This window comes from Hippoglossus hippoglossus, chromosome 14 (genome assembly GCF_009819705.1).
Source record: "Hippoglossus hippoglossus isolate fHipHip1 chromosome 14, fHipHip1.pri, whole genome shotgun sequence".
In the NCBI taxonomy this organism is placed as follows: domain Eukaryota; kingdom Metazoa; phylum Chordata; class Actinopteri; order Pleuronectiformes; family Pleuronectidae; genus Hippoglossus; species Hippoglossus hippoglossus.
Window position 1 is genome coordinate 15,357,432 of NC_047164.1, and position 21,272 is coordinate 15,378,703.

General features: G+C 41.6%; 1 protein-coding gene across 4 annotated transcripts in view; it reads left to right on the plus strand.

The window, feature by feature from the left end:
- Positions 1-21,272, plus strand: part of gria3a (glutamate receptor, ionotropic, AMPA 3a) — a 72,492-nt gene that overhangs the window by 46,827 nt on the left and 4,393 nt on the right. For 2 of the 4 annotated variants that reach the window (XR_004616025.1, XM_034606307.1), the window contains exons 9-14: positions 1,148-1,255; positions 3,118-3,324; positions 5,286-5,659; positions 7,978-8,176; positions 15,403-15,650; positions 16,420-16,534. Coding sequence is in view for 3 of the 4 variants with exons in the window: in XM_034606307.1 (XP_034462198.1) it covers positions 1,148-1,255; positions 3,118-3,324; positions 5,286-5,659; positions 7,978-8,176; positions 15,403-15,650; positions 16,420-16,534 (1,251 nt within the window). In the remaining variant the exon portion in view is untranslated. Of the gene's footprint in view, positions 1-1,147; positions 1,256-3,117; positions 3,325-5,285; positions 5,660-7,977; positions 8,177-15,402; positions 15,651-16,419; positions 16,535-18,561; positions 19,517-21,272 lie in introns of those variants that run through there. The other 2 variants (XM_034606308.1, XM_034606306.1) reach the window with 2 other exon arrangements.

Sequence of the window (21,272 nt, forward strand, 5' to 3'; positions counted from 1 at the left end):
TATATTCAGCCCATGAAGGATCCGGTCTTCTTGGGTCAGGTAGGCCGTGAAGGCCTAACCAAAATGATACGATCTGGTCTACAGAGTCTTCCTGTGATCAGCAGCACCAGCTCGTCCCTCCCTTATTGCTGTTGCTTAGCAACAGAGCTGAAGTTGGACATGACAAGGAAGTTTTAATGCCCCTTGGTATTTTTAACATGTGTACCATTAGCTGTTCAGTTGAGTTGAGGCCTGATAGCATTGGACGTCTCGCCGCTTGCCAGTGCCATTACCTCTTTGAAAAACGCTTTGCTACCGAAGCGCAATGAATGCTGGGATAGGTCAGGCCAGGAAGGATTGTTTCTCGTGGATGTGTCTGCCGCATTTGAAGGAGCCTGCGAAATGGGACAGCCTAGTCGCGCCGCTGTGATGTAATCAGTCTTCAGATGCAGCCCCTGATTTTACACACAGCTATGCACACGCCCACAATGCTGGCGCCTGCTCTCCTCACACCGCTGACCTCTGACAGCGTCCACACAACAGGAAGTGTCCCCCTACTGTACCACTTAGCTCAGCTCACAGGTCCACATGCATCACTGCAACCCCTCAAATCCAAACTGAGACAATCTGCAGCGACGACAGTGAGTGAGTACTGTGTGTTGTAGTGGCGGATTTCCTCTTGGCTGAATACACCAGCGTGTAACACAAATAAACACAATGCAGCGACTGGAATCATCTCAGAAGACACAGGCCAGAGATGGTTTTTATGTAAGATTATACTGTGTGTGTGTTACGTGTAGTATTAATAGAACAGTAGAGCAGCATATTGCACAGACCACATAAGGCACATCTATACTTTTTAGGTTTCGTCTTGCTGTTTTGAATTTTTACCAGCCTTCGAGTATCCACTGGTGCAGCTCTCCTGTTATGTAAGAGAACATTCGCTGAGCCAGGAATAGATTACTCCTACTCTGCTCAAGTGTAGCTCAGGTGAAGTAAGAAACACCACTACTATGTTTGTTTGTGTTTTATTTAAAAATTCTCTCCTGCTGCACAGATAGAGCCGACCCACTCACGTGTTGGGTTAGGGTGCGCTCTACTGGGGAAAAAAAACATAAACGTCTTTCTGCTTCTTGTTATAACTTGTGAACCTTTGTGTCGTTTTCAGATCGGCTACTGGAATGAGTACGAAAAATTTGTATATATAATGGATCAGCAGGTCACCAACGAGTCCTCTTCTGTGGAAAACCGAACAATTGTGGTCACTACTATTATGGTACACTCTCAAGCAGGTTTTAAATGTCTCACCTTAAGATTTCTGCCACTCAAGGTCAAGGTGTCCTTTGTTGCAATCTGTCCTGGGAGGGTAGAACTATTTTATTTTCAGTTGCTTTCCATCCACTCACTACATGTTGAAACAGTCGACTCACAAAGAGTGTTTCAACTGTATCCGTGTGGGTGCCAAAGCATTTTGGTTTTTTTATATTCCAGTGGGCTGTTGTAGTAGTGACATCACAATAACGGCTTTGGTAATGATAACTGTAGACGTAGACACCATTGTATTCACATTCAGTACATACGTAAGTAAAAGTGTTTCCCTCTCATTAAGTAAAATGTCAGTGACGCCGGGGACGGATGAGTCAAATCAGTGTCTAGCTGCACAGAGACATGAAATGATCTGCGCACAGGGGGGGCGACGTAAACAACCCTTTGTTCAAATTTAACTTACTTCACCTAAAAGTTTGTACCATGAGATTTCTCCCAATTTGTCAGGTCCAGGTTTAGGCAAAGTGCTAGTTAGGCTAGTTACAGACAGCTAGTGAGTAGTTAGTAATCATCGGCCATTTTAAATGTACCATAAGGTGCTCCTTATCTTACATTTAAAACCCTGGCCTCTCGTTCCTTCTGACTTTGCCTATTATGTTTTCATCTTAGACAAATTCAGAATGTAATAGTCACACATCCTCATTTCAATGTTTAGGAACTCATTATCCTCATGAGCAGAGCAGAAATACAGCAGTGTACAGAGCGAGGGAGGAAAAACAGAGAAGTCGAGTCTTTGCATTATTCTCTCACTGCCAGGCATGCTTTTGTTTTTGGATAAATACAACTTGTTATTTTAGACGCATCATCTCATTAACTTCATCTTTTATGTCCTGTAACGTTAAAGAACATGTTAATTTAATGAAAGGCCACCCTATTATTATTATAGAGTGTGACTCTTTCATTTTATCTTTCACCACATCGTACATGACTTCACAGCAGAACAGAAGTTCGAGTTTAAAGTAAGACCGTTGGATATAGTTGAAGTCTCCACTGAGGACGACCTCTATGGCAGGTCAGCTTACCTCCTAAAAACATGTACATGCCGCACGACAAACCAAATCACCTTTGCTGACGATTCCAAAGATGACATCAGTTCATCTAAAGGAGGTGGCAAACATGTTTTAAACGTTCAAGGAAATACACAACATTATTTATGGAAATCTAAAGCACAGAGATGATGTAAACAAGGAAACAAGCAGATTATTTAGTGTCACAAAAGAAGAAATAAAAAGCAAACTAAATCAATGTGATATTATATTTGGTTCGTTATGAACCTAAACAGTTTGTTACATGAATGAATGAATGAATCTCCATGGTCTTTAATCCCTCTGCTGTCACTGACCTTTACTTTATGAACTGGAAAAGTGCGCCATTTGACTTGTCCTTCCCTTCGTGTGAAGCTGATGCAAAGCACATGCAACCTTTCCCCACCACCGTCCCCCACCCCAGTCTGTCGCCCATTTCCACAGATTTAGATTTTGGACCAGGACAGCATGAGGGAGCCCTGATGTCCTGCTTTGCCTCCTTTTTTTATATGTGTTAGACGCTTCAGCTCCTCCCGCTGGCCCAGTCAGCTTCTTTACTCCAGCAGCTTTTTTTAGTCCCACAGCGGTGCCCCTGTAACTGATGCTGTGTAGATTATGTTGAATCTCTGCTCTGTTCGTCTTTGTGCGCCCCCCCCAATGTGTTTGTTTGTCGTCCCCCGCATGTTTGCATGCTACAGCACCAATCAAGGCCCATGACCCATGAGGTCTGGCCGCTGTGGATGTGTGCATTCTTTACTGTGAACTCAAACTTATGTCTAATTAACAGGAAGCTCCGTATGTGATGTACAAGAAAAACTATATGCAGATGGATGGGAATGACAGATATGAAGGCTACTGTGTCGATTTAGCTTCTGAAATTGCAAAACATGTGGGGATAAGATATAAGCTGTCAGTAGTTCCCGATGGGAAGTACGGCGCCAGAGACCCAGAGACCAAGACGTGGAACGGCATGGTGGGAGAACTGGTTTATGGGGTGAGTATCAGTCTGACGGTGTTGCTTGCTAGAAAGCTTGATGAAAGCTCTAACATCAACCTTCAGATATACTTATATTTTGTAAAGCATTTTGTACTTTTGATTTCATATAACTGCCATAGTCCATTTTCAGAACCAAACCATACACATACTGTATGATTCGAGCCTTATGAGTTATCAGCTGATATCTACCTTTCACAGACATATCAGTATGTATGTTTGCCCGTATGAAAACTTTATTTTGCGGAATAAACAATGTGGAAAATATGTGCATTTTTGGATATTTAAATTTTACATAAGACAAAATTATGTTATTTTCTTATATATTTAGTCATGTCTTTTATAAAAAAAAAAATTGTACTGAAGTTTATGGGTGAACTGTGAAATATCAATCCTCAATTACATATCAAGTCTATTTATGTAATTCCAGACTTATCTGTGTAACCTATTGTGGAATGAAGTTGTATTTCACAGCATTTCACAACTGTGTCCACATGCAAACAGTTAAAAGTGTAATTTAAAATGATCAAACAAAATACAAATTTCCCTCATTCAAGTGATATTAATGTTCTAGTCCTGTTCAAAAATGGCATAATTAATACTACGGTTTAAAAGTATCGGTAGCTTGTTTCAACTTTTTTTGTCATAAGAGTACGAAAATGACATCTTAGGAATCATTAACATTTTTCATATATATCAGCCTGTGTGTATTAGGAATGTATTACTCTCGAATATTGTATCGGCACTAGCCTTCATAAATTCATATCAGTCAGGCTCTGTGTATGATGTTAAAATGAGATGTTACCATGTTCAATATACTGTTTTTTTTTCTCCTTTTCGACAAAGACAACCTGATTCGTCAAATGTGAAAGCTGTTGTCTTTAGTAACCCGATCATTCAGATATAATTGTGACAATCAGTCATGTAAACTTATAAACACCTCATTTAAACCAGTGAAACGGAAATTGTTGATATTTGGTTCGAGTGAACCTGATGAGGTTGGAGAGCTCTTCTTCTTCTTCAACTGTAAAATCCCCTCGCCTGGTTTTATCATCCGTCCTGCGGCTCACGCACACTCGAACTGGCTTTAACAAGATGATTTGCATCTTTTATGAGACCTCAGCTGCTGAATGACTAATGCTTAAGAATCAGCAGACTGCAGTCCAAAACAAATCTGCATGCAAACAGAGCGATTGCTCAGGTGCAGATTTCTCAGTCTTAACACCTGAGGTCTGTGCGTGTGGTCCTGACTACACCAGCATTAATAGCTTAGATGGATGGAGATGAGCTTCTGTAGTGAGTGAAATTGCCACGACAAGCCCTCAGTTGTGTTCCTGCATCTAGGATCAATTTGTATTGATTAGCCTTTCAGATGTAAATGAACTCATAGAAGAATAAATAATGGGCATTCGATCGAGACTCCTCCTAATCTAATGTATGAATCATCAAGGTTAAATATTTCTGTTGTGGCCCGGTTACAATAGCTCTCCCCCTCACTGCGAGCGTTTGTCACTGCAGTGAGATACTTATTAATGAGCCCGTCAGGCGTCGCAGAGGATCTGATGGAGGCTGATTCACATTTCATGGACTCCCTACACAATCTCCTCCACCTCTGTCTCCCAACCCTCCCGCCTGATTCATGGAGGAGATTTGGATGGAGACAAAGACATTAGCCAACGCAAATGCTGAGTGACTCATTTTCTAAATGGCACCTTCTCGCGCTCATTGGCGTTATCACCGGCCCGTTTCTCGGTTTATTCTGAACTGCTAAATTTACAATCTCTTTATTCCATGACTTCACTTTATAGCTGAGTGCTCGGCCATGACTTATGGAAAGGCCTGGTTATAGGTTGGGCTTCAGATTCATCAGTATTTCCTTTATAAAAGCAATATTTAACCCTGAGGTTGTTACTTTATGATTTCTTCTCTAACCTCCACTGTGCATGTTCCCATCTCCACAGAGAGCTGACATAGCCGTGGCTCCTCTAACTATAACACTGGTGCGGGAGGAAGTGATAGACTTCTCTAAGCCCTTCATGAGCCTGGGCATCTCCATTATGATTAAGAAGCCTCAAAAGTCCAAGCCCGGGGTGTTTTCCTTCCTGGACCCGCTGGCCTATGAGATTTGGATGTGTATAGTCTTTGCCTATATTGGCGTGAGTGTGGTGCTCTTCCTGGTGAGCCGTTTCAGCCCATATGAGTGGCATCTGGACGAGAACGATGAGGCCAAAGACCCTCAGAGCCCCCCAGACCCTCCGAACGACTTTGGGATTTTTAATAGCCTGTGGTTCTCCCTGGGCGCCTTCATGCAGCAAGGATGCGATATCTCGCCAAGGTTGGTTGTTGCCTTCATTCCTCACCAGCTCTCAGTTGTCCTCGTCATCTCTCTGCATTTTATGGTCCCAAACATTCATTTCCATCCTGCCATGGTGCATATAGGTTATTTTGAGCTATGCTAATACTCCACCTACCCTCAAGCTTCACTTCACTGCACTTTTCTCCCATAAAAAACATCTCGCTACTGTACATCCATTTGTTATTTTTTTTTATTTTCTTCTTGAAGCTGCATGCCGGCAGTGATGCTTTGCATCCACAAAATAACTTATATCCACCATGCTGAGGGCTGTAAAATGCACAGGGTCATTACACTTCATTCAAAGTAGCTGCCTGAACTCCTCGTGACTCTTGGAGGGCTACCGTGTTTTTGCTGCATGTCCCATTTTACGCTCATCAACCTGGTGCATATAATGTATTTTGTGCAGAAAAACCATCATCAGGTCCATAACTGCCACCAACTGTCCCGTCATTTATTGGTTCATCTCTCCATCTCTTTACTCATCGCTGTGTGGTGTCCGTGATCTCTTCTTCCCACCTCTCATAGCCTGTTTTCAGGGAATTTCAAAGAATGTAGAGATGCTGGTGTTTTCACAGAAATTGATCAAGTGATTAATAATGCGCTGCTGGGAAATATGACGGGGGATTTCTTTAGGGTTTTATTTTGTTTTTTTCAGGGGAAAACAACAAATATCAACTCAATTGTGAAAATCCCACCTTTATCCACTTGAGCCTCAAGTGAGAAGATGAATGATGGTTTCTAATTCCCACAATTAGAGAGAGATTAGACAGAGGTGCACCTGACAGTTATAGACTTGATGCCAAAGGCTCAGTATGAGCTCACGTTCCCAGGTCTGTGGTTGAATAACATGAGTGAGATCTATAAAGAAGCACAGAGAAAGCAGCCTCTGGAAAAGCTGAATGAGAATTTGTGTAAATCAGTGAAAATAATCAATTAGGCAGCAAATAGGGGATCTTACTCTGGCACTAAAGAAACTGCTGAGTGTTTACCCTTTTAGCACATCTACAGCTAAAAAGGGGGAAGCTGTTTCCAGGTTGATTTAATCACCAGAGGAGAGATTTTCACACCTTAACGACACCTCCAGAAACCTCCAGTGCTTTTTTGTGGCCAATAACTTTGCCTCGGGCTAAATCATGGTTTAACCAAATAGATGATTATCCCCCTTATTATCAGATCTGGAATCTGCCAAGAAAAACACTCATAGTGAAGATTGTGAGCACAACTGAATGACAAAAACAAAATGTTTAGAAATTGAAAGTGTCAAATGAATAGCATAAATAATGCATAAGCTCTGACACTACCCAACCAGCCTGCCTGCATGCACCCTGACCGTGCTCTGAAGCTGATACACAGACCATAGTCAGAAGTTAGCGAGTGAGTTACGGAACAGTCAGCTTCCAGCAGTTGTCACACGGTGCATGGGTACATGTTTTGGGGGTGTGGCTTTGACGATAGGGCCAATGGGGTGTGGCCAACTCTTGCTAGCTTTCCAACCCTAACTTTAAGTGGAGTATGGGATTGTTGACTTTGGGGACGGCGCCACCGAGAGTAGGCAAATTTAAAGATCTGAACCCAGGGCCGATCTGTGAAGATCACATGTGAAGTCGGATTCTTTTCACTGATGGGAAAAATGTGAAGAGTTGAGTGATTCTCGTCGCGCTCCGACTTCAGTATTGTTGGATTCCCTGCAGACTAAATTTGTGGTGGAGGGTGTTACGTTAAACAGCAGAATAAATTGATCAAACACTTGAAAAAATGCCTCCACTCCAACATCAAACATTGGCTGAAGCAGAGACCACAAGTAAATAAACTGGCACAAGAAAATGCTTATACAGTTACTTGGCAACGATGAGGTGAAGATCAGGGCCTGGATTTATTTCACTAAAGACGAGAAATATCCACTGTGTAGCAGGACTCTGCTGTCCCTGGAATTAACCCAAATTATCTTGGACAGATTCTGGCACGAGTGTGCAGGCTGCTGGATTTAGGCTGCTGTCGGGATGAGCATTTTTGGCTATTTGGGCTGGTTGCTCACATAAATTAGTTCCAAAACTACACAGTGGACCCAGTTATAATGAGCTAATGAGGCTTATTATTAAGTTTAAAGATTTAATCGGCTGTAGACGCGGAGTTTATTCTTGATTTATGAAAATATGTGGAGCAGCAGGGATATTATTGTGCTCCTCTGCAGACGTGTCAAACACTGGAGCCACAGTGGACAATGATCCTCTTCCCCCTCCTCATGTAGATTGGAGCACACTGCTCTCACGTCTCTCTGCTTTATCTCCTCCTCTCAGGTCTCTGTCCGGGCGCATCGTCGGAGGAGTGTGGTGGTTCTTCACCCTCATCATCATCTCCTCCTACACGGCCAACCTGGCTGCCTTCCTCACCGTGGAGAGGATGGTCTCTCCGATCGAGAGCGCAGAGGACTTGGCCAAGCAGACGGAGATCGCCTACGGGACGTTAGACTCAGGCTCCACTAAAGAGTTCTTTAGGGTGAGTGTCTCACATGGCTGACGTCCATGGTGTTGCTGCACTGCAGAGCCAGAGCTGCTCGAACGGTAGTTAATGTTGGCCACAAGCACAGAGACGAATACGTCTCAGGAGCTCCTCTGTGGGTTCTGTACCTGCCAGGTAATACATTGTATAAATAATCAATAACAATGTCTAGAATTGTAGTTTTTTCCCTGATACAGCACTTTCAAAGTACTTATACTAAAACTTCAACTGATGAATTCATCATAACACAGCAGTGCACAATGTATTATAAAAGACGAATTACTGAGTAAGTAAAAAGCTAAAAGAAAATCACATGCATTTGTTTTGTCAAGTGTTTAGAAAGGCTTTGCTTTGAAATCAAAAATGAAGATAAAGTAAAGATAAGTGTCAGAAGTGTCAGAAGAGAACAAATAATTACCTACTTTGAGGAATGACTGTGATCAGCCTGGTTGCAAATCCTCTTTGTCCACAACGTTAATTTAAAATTAAAAAGTTTTTCTTTTCCAACTGTGCACTTTTCGGCAACAGAAATAACTCAGCTATGCAATTACACCTCTGCTTCCGACCGTAGACCAAACTGAACAGCCTCACTGCACCTCCACTATTATGGAGATTCATTTCTATCCTCACAACTGAGAAGTGCTAGCATTGCAAGATGAGCAGATTCTTAAGGTCACACAAAGGGCTGGAAGATGTAGCCAAAATTATATTAAGATGAAATTCATCGCTCAATATCGATAATTTTCAGGTTAAATGCCACAATATTATTTCAGTTAAATAAGTTTAAAGACTAATTTTTGCTCCTGAGTGAAGGCTGTGGTTTTATACTCTTCTTTATGAGCAGACAATGACAAACAGCAAAACATGTCAGAAATCTGAGGCACATCAATTATGTGTATTTTGTACAATTTATTAGCATTATGTTGTTATATAGTTATTGATGAATATTATATTGTGATGGTGATTGATATTGTTGTATTGCCCATACCTAGTCACACAGGGCATGATCATTTTAATCATTCAAATAGATAAAGCTTCAGCCTTAAAGCACAGATAACTCAACATCAATTAATCTGCGATTTATAAAGAACAAAGTGAAAGGAAACAATCGGATTGTCAGATTTGTTCGTTATGTGCTGTGAAACTTTAGAGAAGAAGTACGAGTTGTCATTATAATTCCAATTCGTGGGCCTCCTTAAAAAGATCTGTAATGTCAAAGAAGGCGTCCTACTCCTCGGAAATGGAAATGTCATTCCCGTCTAATGTCCAGCTCTGGGCTGTGCCTATTTTTAGTCCTGCTCTGTCTCTGGGTATGATTGCTGTGGTGTGGGAGACATTTAATAAATACAAACCCTGCTCTCCTTCAGATTTGGGAGTGATCAGTGTGGTTTGTTGGATTCCGACGATGCCTCAGCGCTCACAGCTAACACTCTCCTGAGATCAGTTAATGCAAATATGCCGAATTACACTGAGGATGATACGTTTCTATTAGATTTACTTTTTTCCACGCTTGCTGCTGGCAGGAAAGAGCTTTTTATCAAACATGATCAAATTAAAGCATGTGTAGCTTTCAGAGAAACACACGCTTGGTTGTGCTGAACAGTGGAAGGGACTGAGTTTGCAGGGATGTGACTAAGTGGAGACGTGTGAATTGTTTCTGCGACCCGACTGATTTACCGTATAAAAAGGTGTTGGAGCGGAATGAGCTGCTGAATTGAAGCTAAACTGAGGTAGAGCAGTCACCATGAAACGATTTTGTACTGCAAAGAGAAGAGGATAATAATATATAATATAATATAAAGATTCTGCGCTGAGTTTCTCCTCTTCTTCTCTGCAGTAATTCACACTAGACCTGTAGGAGCGGCTCTGTTGATATGACTCGAGGGACCGACAACAGATGTGGCATTAAACTAGACACTAAAGTTTGTTGAGATATGCACCAGTTTCACTTTGTTTAAATACCCCTGTTAGCGCTTTTAATCAATAAGTATTATACAAGAGGTGCAGTTAAAATAAGAGGATAATGTAGGGGAATAAGACGTGTATCATCTCAGGTTTTATTTATTTAACGCAATTAAAGAACTGCTCCAACTCACAGACTGGTTGTTTCAGAGGCTTCCTGGTGAATCATCATTACGTTAAAAGCAGCTCCATAAGCAGCACTGCTAATCCCGGCAGGTTTGTCACGCGGTGGTTTGTCTAAGGTCGTCCTGAGCAGATAATTGACAGGCGTGTAGTTACTTCATCCTGAGTCACAAATATTCAGCTTTTCTCCATCCACACTGGAAATGTCAGTGCACAGGATTCCTTCCGAGCAGCGGTTATTGAAATGCGGCGATGAGAAGCCAATGATTAATAGGATAGGTTTTTACAGTGATCTTCAAAGAGGATGCATGACCTGATCCAGGTCACGCAGCCTACGTAGAGCTCGTAACCTATAATGATGTCTAACGCAGTCATTTTAATGGCTTCATGACATTAAAGGTTCATTTAAAACACACTCTGTTCTCAAGCTGCTGAGCCCTGCAAAGCCTTGGACTAATAGTTTGACTTTGAATTCCAAATCTGCCATTCAGCACAAAAACAGTTGAAATATTTTGATTCATTATTATTAGGCTTTTTTAAGTATTTGGACAGTTTCGAATCGTCATGCTAAATTAATCGTCCCCTGGCTCCTGATCTTCATATTAAATATACAGATATGGTATTATTCTGTCATATAACTCTCAGCAAGAAGGCAAATGGGCTGAACTGCAAAACATCAATATAAACATGTCCTCCGCGTTTTGCAATGAATCCTTGCATATTATGCTCCTCGAAGTTAACTTGCCTCTAACTGCAGTAAAGTTGCATTTTGATACATGAATAACTTTCAACAAGCTGCTGATACTATCTCCGCTCCTCACTTGACTGTGGTGAGATAAACTGGTACCTGGAAGAATCCCAGTTTAGACCAGTTTGTTTCCACAATGGAAGATGTGAAGTCAAATTCCTCACTGACGACAGGATATGACCTATATCATACAGAATACAGCAGAATAATATGTGCTGTAGTGAGGAGATTTCTCAGTGGATATGTCAGCCTGACAGCATGATGGGGTTTCACATATTTCAACAGCGGCGATCAACCTGCTGCCGACGAACATGCATGTTCATGTAACCCAGAAAAGAAGTGCTGTTTTCACACCGTGTCCCAGCCTGTCATCAGCTGTTATTGTCACGTTAAGAGTGTTTACATGAACACTTGAATGAACTGAAATCGTGCATATGTCAAGAATGATTCACTCACTAGCCCGAGCCCACAATCCATTACATCTTCGGTGAATTATTTATGTTGCAGTACACAACACTGGGCTGACATAGTTTGCCAGTTTGCTCCAATGTTTTCTGTTACTTTCACCTACCAGACGTGATGTGGGACTGACTCACACGGCTGCTGAACGCACAATCTGGACAAAACTCGATACTCAAATAATTTAATATGTCATGAATGCAGAATATATTCTAGCTACAATTCTAATATGTGTTGTAAATTACAAATTGGTAATACCATCATTACATGACATTTAAAATAATAATAATAATGTTATTATTTATGCAGCACATTTCAAAACAGCCGTTTACTTTGCTTTAAGAACAGGACAAATAAAAAGAAAACCAAACATGGAAGAAAGGAGCAATTTTATACAATGTCATTTAAAATCACAGACAATAAATAATATAATGCTAAATCTAAAATCAAAGAGAACAGATTAAATATTGGAACATAATTTAAATGTAAAGGTTAAAGAAAAGGATAAAAGAAACTAAAAGCAAAAAACAATCAAGTAAAAGCCAGTTGTTAAATGTCATGGAGAGCCAAACAAAAATCGGATTTTCTCTAAGAACTTGCTCCAGACGTCAGATGCTTCTGTCCTTCTTCCTTCTTGTCAGATTATGAAGCTGGCTGTCGTCCTATCACCATAAACCGGGCCAGCAGCTGCATGAATACATGTGACGATAAGAAAGGATTTAGCCCAAAGTTCCCTCTAAGATTCTTCTCCATTTCCAAGTTTAGAATAGAAGGTGACATGAGCCCAGTTTAAAGCAGATTCTGGGTTTGTCTCTTTTTTCCCCCTCCTATTGTGGACAGCTGTGTACTCCAGCTCCCTGGCGGCCGGCGATCAGCCTCTCGCTGGCCGTTTTTAGCAGCGTACTGAGTGTCAGAGCAGGGCTGTGCTGTGCATGTCTGTAGCTGCTCCAGCTGGCAGCTGACTGGGCCACTGAGGTGAAGCCGTCAGTCCCGGAGCGAGCAGGTCCAACATGTTAAAGACGGTGCCACCACACAATGAACTGTAACACAAACTAAAACTCGCTGACCTGGTATTTGGCTCAATATCATGTGGATTCATGTTAGAACAGATGACTGAAATGATTAATGGCTGATCTCTCATGATTTCAGTCTTTTTGATTGGTTTATGTTTTATGGAAATATGTTCACCTTTTGCTGATAAACCAGCCTTTCTTATTTGTACAAACTGGAGCATAGTAGAATTCACTGTTACGAATAGCTAGATAGCCATTTTATGGCCCCTGATTTAGAAACATACTAGATCTGCAACTTCTGATTGATGGAGATACATTAATAGATCATATAAGGGGCCACTGTTGGGGAAACAAACAAAACACAACTAAATGTGTCCTAGGGCTCTAAAAGGTAACAGCAGGCATATAGTTCCCTACTGTCACCCACGTAATCTATCAATAAGATAGAACAGAAAGATAAGACCTAAACCAAAAGATAGTGGGAGTCACAGAGAAAACGGGGGTGGAAATAAAATGACAAACTCTTAGGATGAGCAAAACCAACAACACAAAATCAACAACACAAACTCAGAGAAGCAACTGAAGGTGTTGACCCTCTGAGAGCAAACAAACAACTGAACAAGGAAACCAAACCTCCTTATAAACCCTCCCAGTCTCAGCTGATTGCCACCAGCTGAGGGAGGTCCCAGGTACATCCCATTGCTCCTGATGAGCTGGAGAACCTGGAGCCTGATCGACATGTGATCTCCATGGCCATAACAAAAACATATTAAAGAATAATAATATTTAAAAGCATCTTTATTTAGTACCCATTAAAGGTTCAGTGTAGAATTTAGTGGTGAAGTTGCACGTTGCAGCTGAATAACCTCACCTCACCCTCCCCTTCCAAACATGACAGAGAACCTGAGGCAGCCTTCAGATGTCATAAAAACTCAAAAGGTGTTTAGTTTGTCCAGTCTGGGCTACTGTAAGAAAAACATGGTGGCCTCTGTAAAGAGAACCTGCTCCTGATGTTAATATAAATTATTTAAATATAAAGGGTAAAGAAAACAACAGTTCATACAATTTAGATGAAACACACTAGTGAAAACAGCACTAGGATTATTTTATGCACAATTTCTGCCAATAGATCCCTTTCACCTAAATCTTACACACTGAACCTATAAGGCATAACCTGTATATAATTGGAGTCATTAATATCTCATGCTTGTTCCACACTAGGATACAAGCATGAAATGTAGCATGTGGTGGCATCAGTGACTTCCACAGAGGAATGTGTGTGAAATCTTTGCAGTTTCATATTCAGTTAACACCCGACAGTGATGTGTCTGTCAGCGTCTTCACTCGTTACATATATCAAGCTGTTGTAGCATCATGCTGCACAACAGGTCGCTGTAAACACACCGTGTGACACATTTCAAAGTGACACAAGCGTCAGATCCGATGCAGTGATCACGTGGCTGTGTAAAAGGATGGATTTGATTATTATTCAAAATCAAACCCTGATGATTGATTGCTGCTGCTTGTAGGAGCACAATCTGAGGAGGAGGAGGAGGAGGAGGAGGAAGAGTAGGAGGAGGAGGTCAGGGCGGTGTGTTCATATTGATACCAAACATGGTCGGCAGTTTGCTTCTGCTGAGCTGCCAGATTGTCAGACTTCAGGCTGCTGGCAAAAGGCCCACTACCTCCGCTGCACTGTTTGCATTTAAAGGGTGAATCCACTCTGAACTGCTAAGAGCGTCAGCGCTGCCCTCTGTGAGGCCAGCGAGCACATCACACGTAAGTGGTGTCGCAGCAGGTGCTTTCATGAATGAGAACATCTGCTGTCACGTGGCTGACGTGGCCATGGAGCACAGCGGCTGACGCTGTTTGTTTGTTTCCCTGTGTGACTCAGAGTTGGGAGGAATAGTAAGAAACTGAGGAAATATTTGCTTTCTCACTGAGGGTTGGTGAAGAGGTTGATTCCACTCACATGTCTTTGCATAACGTATTAGGGCTGTCACTTTTCCCAAAAGTTTGAATGAATTTGACATAATTTAAAATTCGCTAGTTCATAATTCACAATTGGATCTGATATAATTTGAATACCTCCTCCCCCTCTTCTTCCTCAGAGCAGCTAACCCCAGTTGACTAATCCCTCCCCTGCTCAAAGGGGGCAGCATGGCTGGACATTGGGGAAGGAGGGCTGACCGAAGTTGTAGATCCAACCATATTTTAAATAGAATAGTGTGCCAGAGCAGTCGGGCAGCAAGGCACACGGTGGCATGGACTTTTTGTTTTTGTACAACCTAAAGCAGCAAGGCAGCGGCTTCTCAGGCGCCTCGTTGTCGTGATTGTCTGCTCAGGACGGCTTTTTGAAATGATATAACATTGGCTCACTTTACTGATAGGTCAAGAGGGCATGCTGATGGTGAGCGCCCTCTGGTGGATCAGGAGGCAAACTGCTTCTGAGGGTCTGATGTGCTTCTCGACTGTACATTATAGTTAGAATATGAACTTTCCCCCCCATTTTTGAATGAATTTCAGATAAAAAAAGGTGACAGTCCTATTAAGTAGGGACTTTGAGCAGGAAGTTGATTATGTTGGCTGAACATAAAACTCAAGAACACAACATGCTAATAAAAGAGTGAAATTGTTGCAAGTTTTTGTACGACAAGGAAAAGGTACAAATAAAATATAATTAAAAAAAAATCTCAGAAAATTCATCCCGTCTTCCCACCACAATAAATTGTTGAAAGTCCTTAAGCTAAGCAAGTCGCCTCCAGGCTCTAGTTCCAAACCACCAGTCTCAGAAATGTCTAACTTCTGCTTTTACTCAAACCCACAGCGGCTCATTATGAATATTTTTATGACTGTGTGATGTTTGATTTATGCATCACTAACCTGTCTCTGTCTTCTCTCTGTGTCCTCTAATGCAGCGCTCCAAAATAGGAGTTTATGAGAAAATGTGGTCTTACATGAAATCGGCAGAACCGTCAGTGTTTGCCAAGACAACACCAGACGGGGTGTCCCGGGTACGAAAGTCGAAGGGCAAGTTCGCCTTTCTGCTCGAGTCCACTATGAACGAGTACATAGAGCAGCGGAAGCCGTGCGACACCATGAAAGTGGGCGGGAACCTCGACTCTAAGGGCTATGGCGTGGCCACACCTAAAGGCTCAGCATTAAGGTGGGTGGGATAATATAACAATATCCTCCATGTTGTTATAGTATTCCACCTACCCTGATGTCTCCTTTTGTCATTCTCTTCTCCCTCACCTCTTTAATTCTTCTTTTTTTTCCCCAATGCATCAATGAGTGAACAGTATTTTTAGTTATTTGAATTGAATCGACATGTTCAGCCATTTTGTGTTTTCTGTCCTATTTATCTGGTTTGTGTCCTCGTCACTTTCTTCTTCCTCCCAAGGCTTTTGGTGCACCAGTCTCGTGCAGTCAATCCATTTGAATGTCGTTGTGCACCGTCACTTTCCCCAGTCTTGTTTATTTGGCTCTTTCCCCCCCTCAACATCCCCCCCTCCCCTCCCCTCCCCCCCTTGATCTGTGTGGTGCTCTTTTGCATTGCTTCTAATTCAACACTGAAAGATTTCTTTCCTTATTCATTTGCTGGTGAAAATGCTGCTCTGTCAGTTGTGATGAATGTTAAGCTGCATGCTGGATGTTCTTATTTCTAATTCAACGACGACAGAATGTCCCCATCCCGCACACTTCAGTTACGAGCAATGTAACCCTCCATGCCACCACCTCTCTAATATTTGACGTTTTCTTTGCTGTAAAAATGCTTCTTACCCTCCCACACCAGTGAAATTCTTTACCAATTTGTCCCTCCCGTGCTCCCCTTCTGAACCATTGATATCTATCACTATTCTTTACTAATATTCTATATTAGATTTCTCACGGACCTGTTCATTTTCTTACAAGTTATGTTTTATCGTTTCAAGAAATGCTGTTAACCTGGCAGTGTTAAAACTGAATGAGCAAGGCCTCTTGGACAAATTGAAAAACAAATGGTGGTACGACAAGGGAGAGTGCGGCAGCGGGGGAGGTGACTCTAAGGTCAGCCTCAATGTCACCAAAGTCGGGTATCCTAGAACAGAGTAATCGGCAAGGCTGTCGTCACTGACTCCATAGTCTCTGGGCCAAACTACATGTAAACAAGCTACTTATAAATTTTTAAGGTGCAACTGTGATCAACTGGGAACCCTTCACTTGGCTAATGGAGGAGAAAAACGACAATAATGTGTAGAATTAGTCGAGTATTAGACAACCGAATAATTTATATTGTGACAGTTGTTTCTGTGTTTTTGACCTGTGGTTATGAAAGACAGAAACCAGCTTCCCCTCTGTTTTTTATATCTACAGGCCAACGTTTAGGCTTCCTATCTATCCGTGGTTTAAAAAATTCTGCCAGAGGGATTAGAGTGAATGGAATTTCACACCCTCAGCATCTGTAAACTGAGCGATGTATGCACTCTCCAATCAGCCGAATGGCGTTAGGCACGGGAAACAGCGTTGTCTTGAGGGGACTAAGCATCACAGGCAAACGTGAGAATTCTAATGACAGAGTGAAAACTAACGGTCCAAACTTTTTTTTTTTTTGTCCAACATCCTCTCACCGAAATCCAGAGTAATACTGACAGAAATCTTTGGTTGGTCTTGACCCTAAGGCCAGTCAAAGTCTTTCCATGGCAACCCTGACCTGGTAAACCCTGCAGTAGTAGAGTGTAAGATGTGACCGGGGGCTCCATTTGTGCAAGCAGATTTGATTCACATCACACATTTGTTTTAAAAGGATTCTTCATAATTAATTTATGCTTCGTGTAAAAATATCAGTGACTGTGGCGAAGACACATTCAGACGTTAAAGCAACACTATGCAACTTTTCCTACCTTAAAATAGCAGCTTCAAAATGAGTTGATGGTTCAGTGAGGTGGAATAAGGAGAATTTCATTACCCAACCCTCACCCTGATCACCTCTTCTTTCTCTATGTAACTCTGGTGAGCAGGTACGGTCTCATGTGAGAAGTGTGTAACTGACTCATAGTCGCCGCTTCAATCGTCAGAACCAGGTCCAGCAAGTTCCGGAGTAATGCTGAACTGTAGATCAGTTAAAAAGACGTAAGGCTACATCCATACTCCTAAGTTTTCATTTGAAAACTGTTTTCAAACTAAAACAATCCTTTTTGGCTCCATATCAGTTTTAATTCATACTAACATGCCTGAAAATGCATATCACATGACCAGTCGTGTACACTGGGCATGTGTGTGCCAATATGCACAGGAAGTATTTGGTTGCATTTAGTTGCAGAAAGAGCGAGGCCACAAAGAAGGTGCAGCAATGGCATGGGTTTATTTTCTTAGATCGTCCATGTTGAGTTCTACACTGGTAGCCGAAGCCAATAGGCTAATGCCGGGTTTTTTCTCTCGAAGGGGGTCGTGAAGGGCGTCGTCAGCAAAGGCTACGTCGTTACCTAAAAGACCCAATCAGCAAACGGCTGTGAGTTTCTACATCATTGTTTCCAAACATCTCCATTTCTACAATGAAGCCCTGTAGTTTTCAAACTAAAACCAGATCAGCAGCGTTTCCAAACTTCTCCATTTCAGTATCTCGAAAACTCCAAAGTTGTGTGGACGCCAGGAGTATACGTAGCAGAGCAGATTTTTCTTAGACGGAAACATTAAAGTATGGATATAGATTTAGAGGTTAATCGCTCAGACACAGAACTAATTACCATGTGCGGCTGCAGAGGGCGCTGTTGCTCAGTAAAAGTTAAAAAGTGTTGCTTTAAAGTGAGATGATAACAAGATAATGGAAGAATGAAAAGTTGCATAGTTCTGCTCTAAATGTCAAATTAAAGCAAACAGGTTAAGGTACATTCTCATGTGCACACGCTCTCCAGCATATAACATCCATACTTATACTTTTTCAGAGCTGTGCTCGTCCGGCTCAGCTCTGCAGAAGAGCTGACACCTTTTACCAGATCAGTGTGTCTATTAAATACAGACATCGATAAGGATTTCTCTTTCAATCAAATCTGTTGTGCGACCTGTCTATAAATGAGGCCCCTGATCTTGTGTTTCAGACACCTGGGCACAGTAAAAGCTGTGCTACTGTGGATCCATCTCTGCCTCTGCTCTCCAGCTTGCCTCATGACCGCGGCACTCTTGGCACATTGTGAGAGAAGAGACGCGGCAAACCTTTCTGTTATTAACTGTAGTCATTCATTTCTGAGTGAGCAGAACATGGATGCTACCGGTGGGATAACGCAAAGACGCCGTCTCCTCTCGCCGGCAATTTGCCTCGATCCCTCGGTTAGAAAGAGAGTTAATGATCGGTGTGACACTCTCACATCTGACTGCCATGTTTCCTTGTCTTTATTTCACTTTCAGAAAGGCACGTGTGGGTAATTCAACAAGTAAATATATTGCATGTAACTACCACTGAGAAAATACAGCGTAACAACAAATCAACGATGTTATTCAAATTATCTGTACATGTTGTAAATCAGAGATATTTTAATGTTTATTTCATATGCAGACGTGTTCACAGGTATTTTTATCAATCAGAGCTGGATGATATAAAATATCCACAGGACCGTGGGTAATTTATGTATCTAGAGTGTGATGTTTGTTTGATTTGACTTCATACAGAATGTGATTTATGTCTTAATTTGTGCATGAGAGTCCGTGTTGTGCACGTGTGGTTCATGTTGTGACTTGTTCCGTGTGGTCATGAGTGTGTTAAGATGCTGTTTTCCTGTTTTGCAGACAGTCTGAAGGCTAAAGTTCTGATGTGAGGGGAGCAGACGTTTATTTGTCTCTTGCACACAGGCTCAAAAAAACTGCCGGGGACGGACACAATCAAAGACACAACTGAACCATCCAATATATGATAAGAATACAAATAATAACAATAAAATCTAATAAAACTAGCATTAGATTATTTTTTCTAATAAAAATTATTTTATAAGGTAAATCATAAATATACATGTATGCATATATATTTAACTTCCCTCTTTGGAGCTGTTATCACACCAGAGGTTTGGGACAGTTTCTTTCTCTGCAGTACGAATGACTGATGGAGTTATTCTTCAATACAGAGCAAAAATACTTTAACACTATATTTTATTTCTTAAATGACCCAAACTGCATCAAGACGAAGAGGGAAAGTGGACCCCCCCCCCCCTTGCCCACTTGTTCTTTTTAACAATTGGTCTGTTCAGACACATCTGCGTCCTTCAGTATCTAGATTTTCTAGTTTAGCTTGGAATTTCAGGTTATTGCTTTACTTTATTGTCAAGACGTTTCCAGTGTTAAACAAAACGTCAAACTCTGTGTTTCTACACATAGAAATACAGTATGTAAGAGCAGATGATGGGAAGAGGGGAAGGTTTGAGTGTTTCTGAGCTGTGAACTCAGTGAACTCAGTGTATCGTTTTAAAGTCCATGGCCACCCCCTGGTGGTGAGGGTCTCACAAAAGTTAAGTCTTTGTATTTGTTATGACATAGAGAAAAATCTGTTTGATTCCATGGGACATTGCAGACGTTGTCTTAACCTGCAGTATTGACCATTATGCGGCTAAATTATAAATAGTTCAAGGTTAAATGTGACACCATGACTGTAGCTGAATTCTGGTTTCTGTTCAGGGACGTCAGAGGTCAGAGCAGCTAGAAGCAGCGGGGACTTGATTCACGATGTTTACAGCGAAACAGTTTGAAATCGTAATCTTTGATTTGACGGCTTCTTTACTTTTATGTCTCATGCTGACCTGAGGCACTGAGCTCTGAGGGCGTCACAGGGAGGTAACACACACAAAAGCAAGAGTCACTAGATGCTCATTAATAACTAGAAGGACACTCAGTAGAGTTCATACGTCCCCTTAAATTCAATCCCGCTGCGCCAAATTGTACACACTCCCAATTCCCTGAATTTGGCTGATTGTATTTCATCATGTTCTGTGTATTATTCCCTGGAAAAACTGGGAGAATGTGGAAAAACACACTGTTAAAGAAAGTGAATCCACCCCCAGTTCAGATCTGCAGTTTAATGGGTTCTTCTCCGACCCAAACCACATTCTTTAAGTTTCGTGGTAATCAAGTTGTATTTGCGTTAACGAGCTTAAAAACATACAAACCCACCAACCAACAAACGGACGGGGATTAAAACATAACCTTCTCGGTGGAGAAAACAAGCTACAACAACGTTAATATTTTAAACTGTGATGAAGTTTCTTTATATATCACACAAACAACTTTGCCTTTTCAAAAAGCTCTGACTGGAGACAGGACAGCACATCGTCCACTCAACGTGCATGACTTTTCATTTGAATTATTATTATTATCTTTCTTTAATATGATCAGAAAACAGGATTTGTGCTCAATTTGACGATACAAAGAACACAGTGGTGAATGCAATATATTTGATGATGTTGGATTACGAACGCTGTCACTCGTTCTGAAAAGGAAATCAGCCTGGAAATGAGGCAGTCACGGAAATTAAAACAGAATGTCTTGCAAAACCCAAAATCCCCAAACTGAGTCAGAAAGTGACATTTTCTTGACCTCATCTAAACTCACTGTAACCCTGATCTAAGATAAAGTCAAAATTAGGATCTAAATGAGTATGTTTGCTGTCGTTCTCGGTGCTAAAGATGTGTTTCAGTTCGGGGAATGACATTGGACCCCCTGCTGCTACGATTGAAAGGGGTGATTTGTGAGACATTGCCCTGAAATCTCAGAATTTGGACTGCTGTGTTTTGTCTGTTAGTCAAGAAAGGGTTCCTGTTCGATTCAC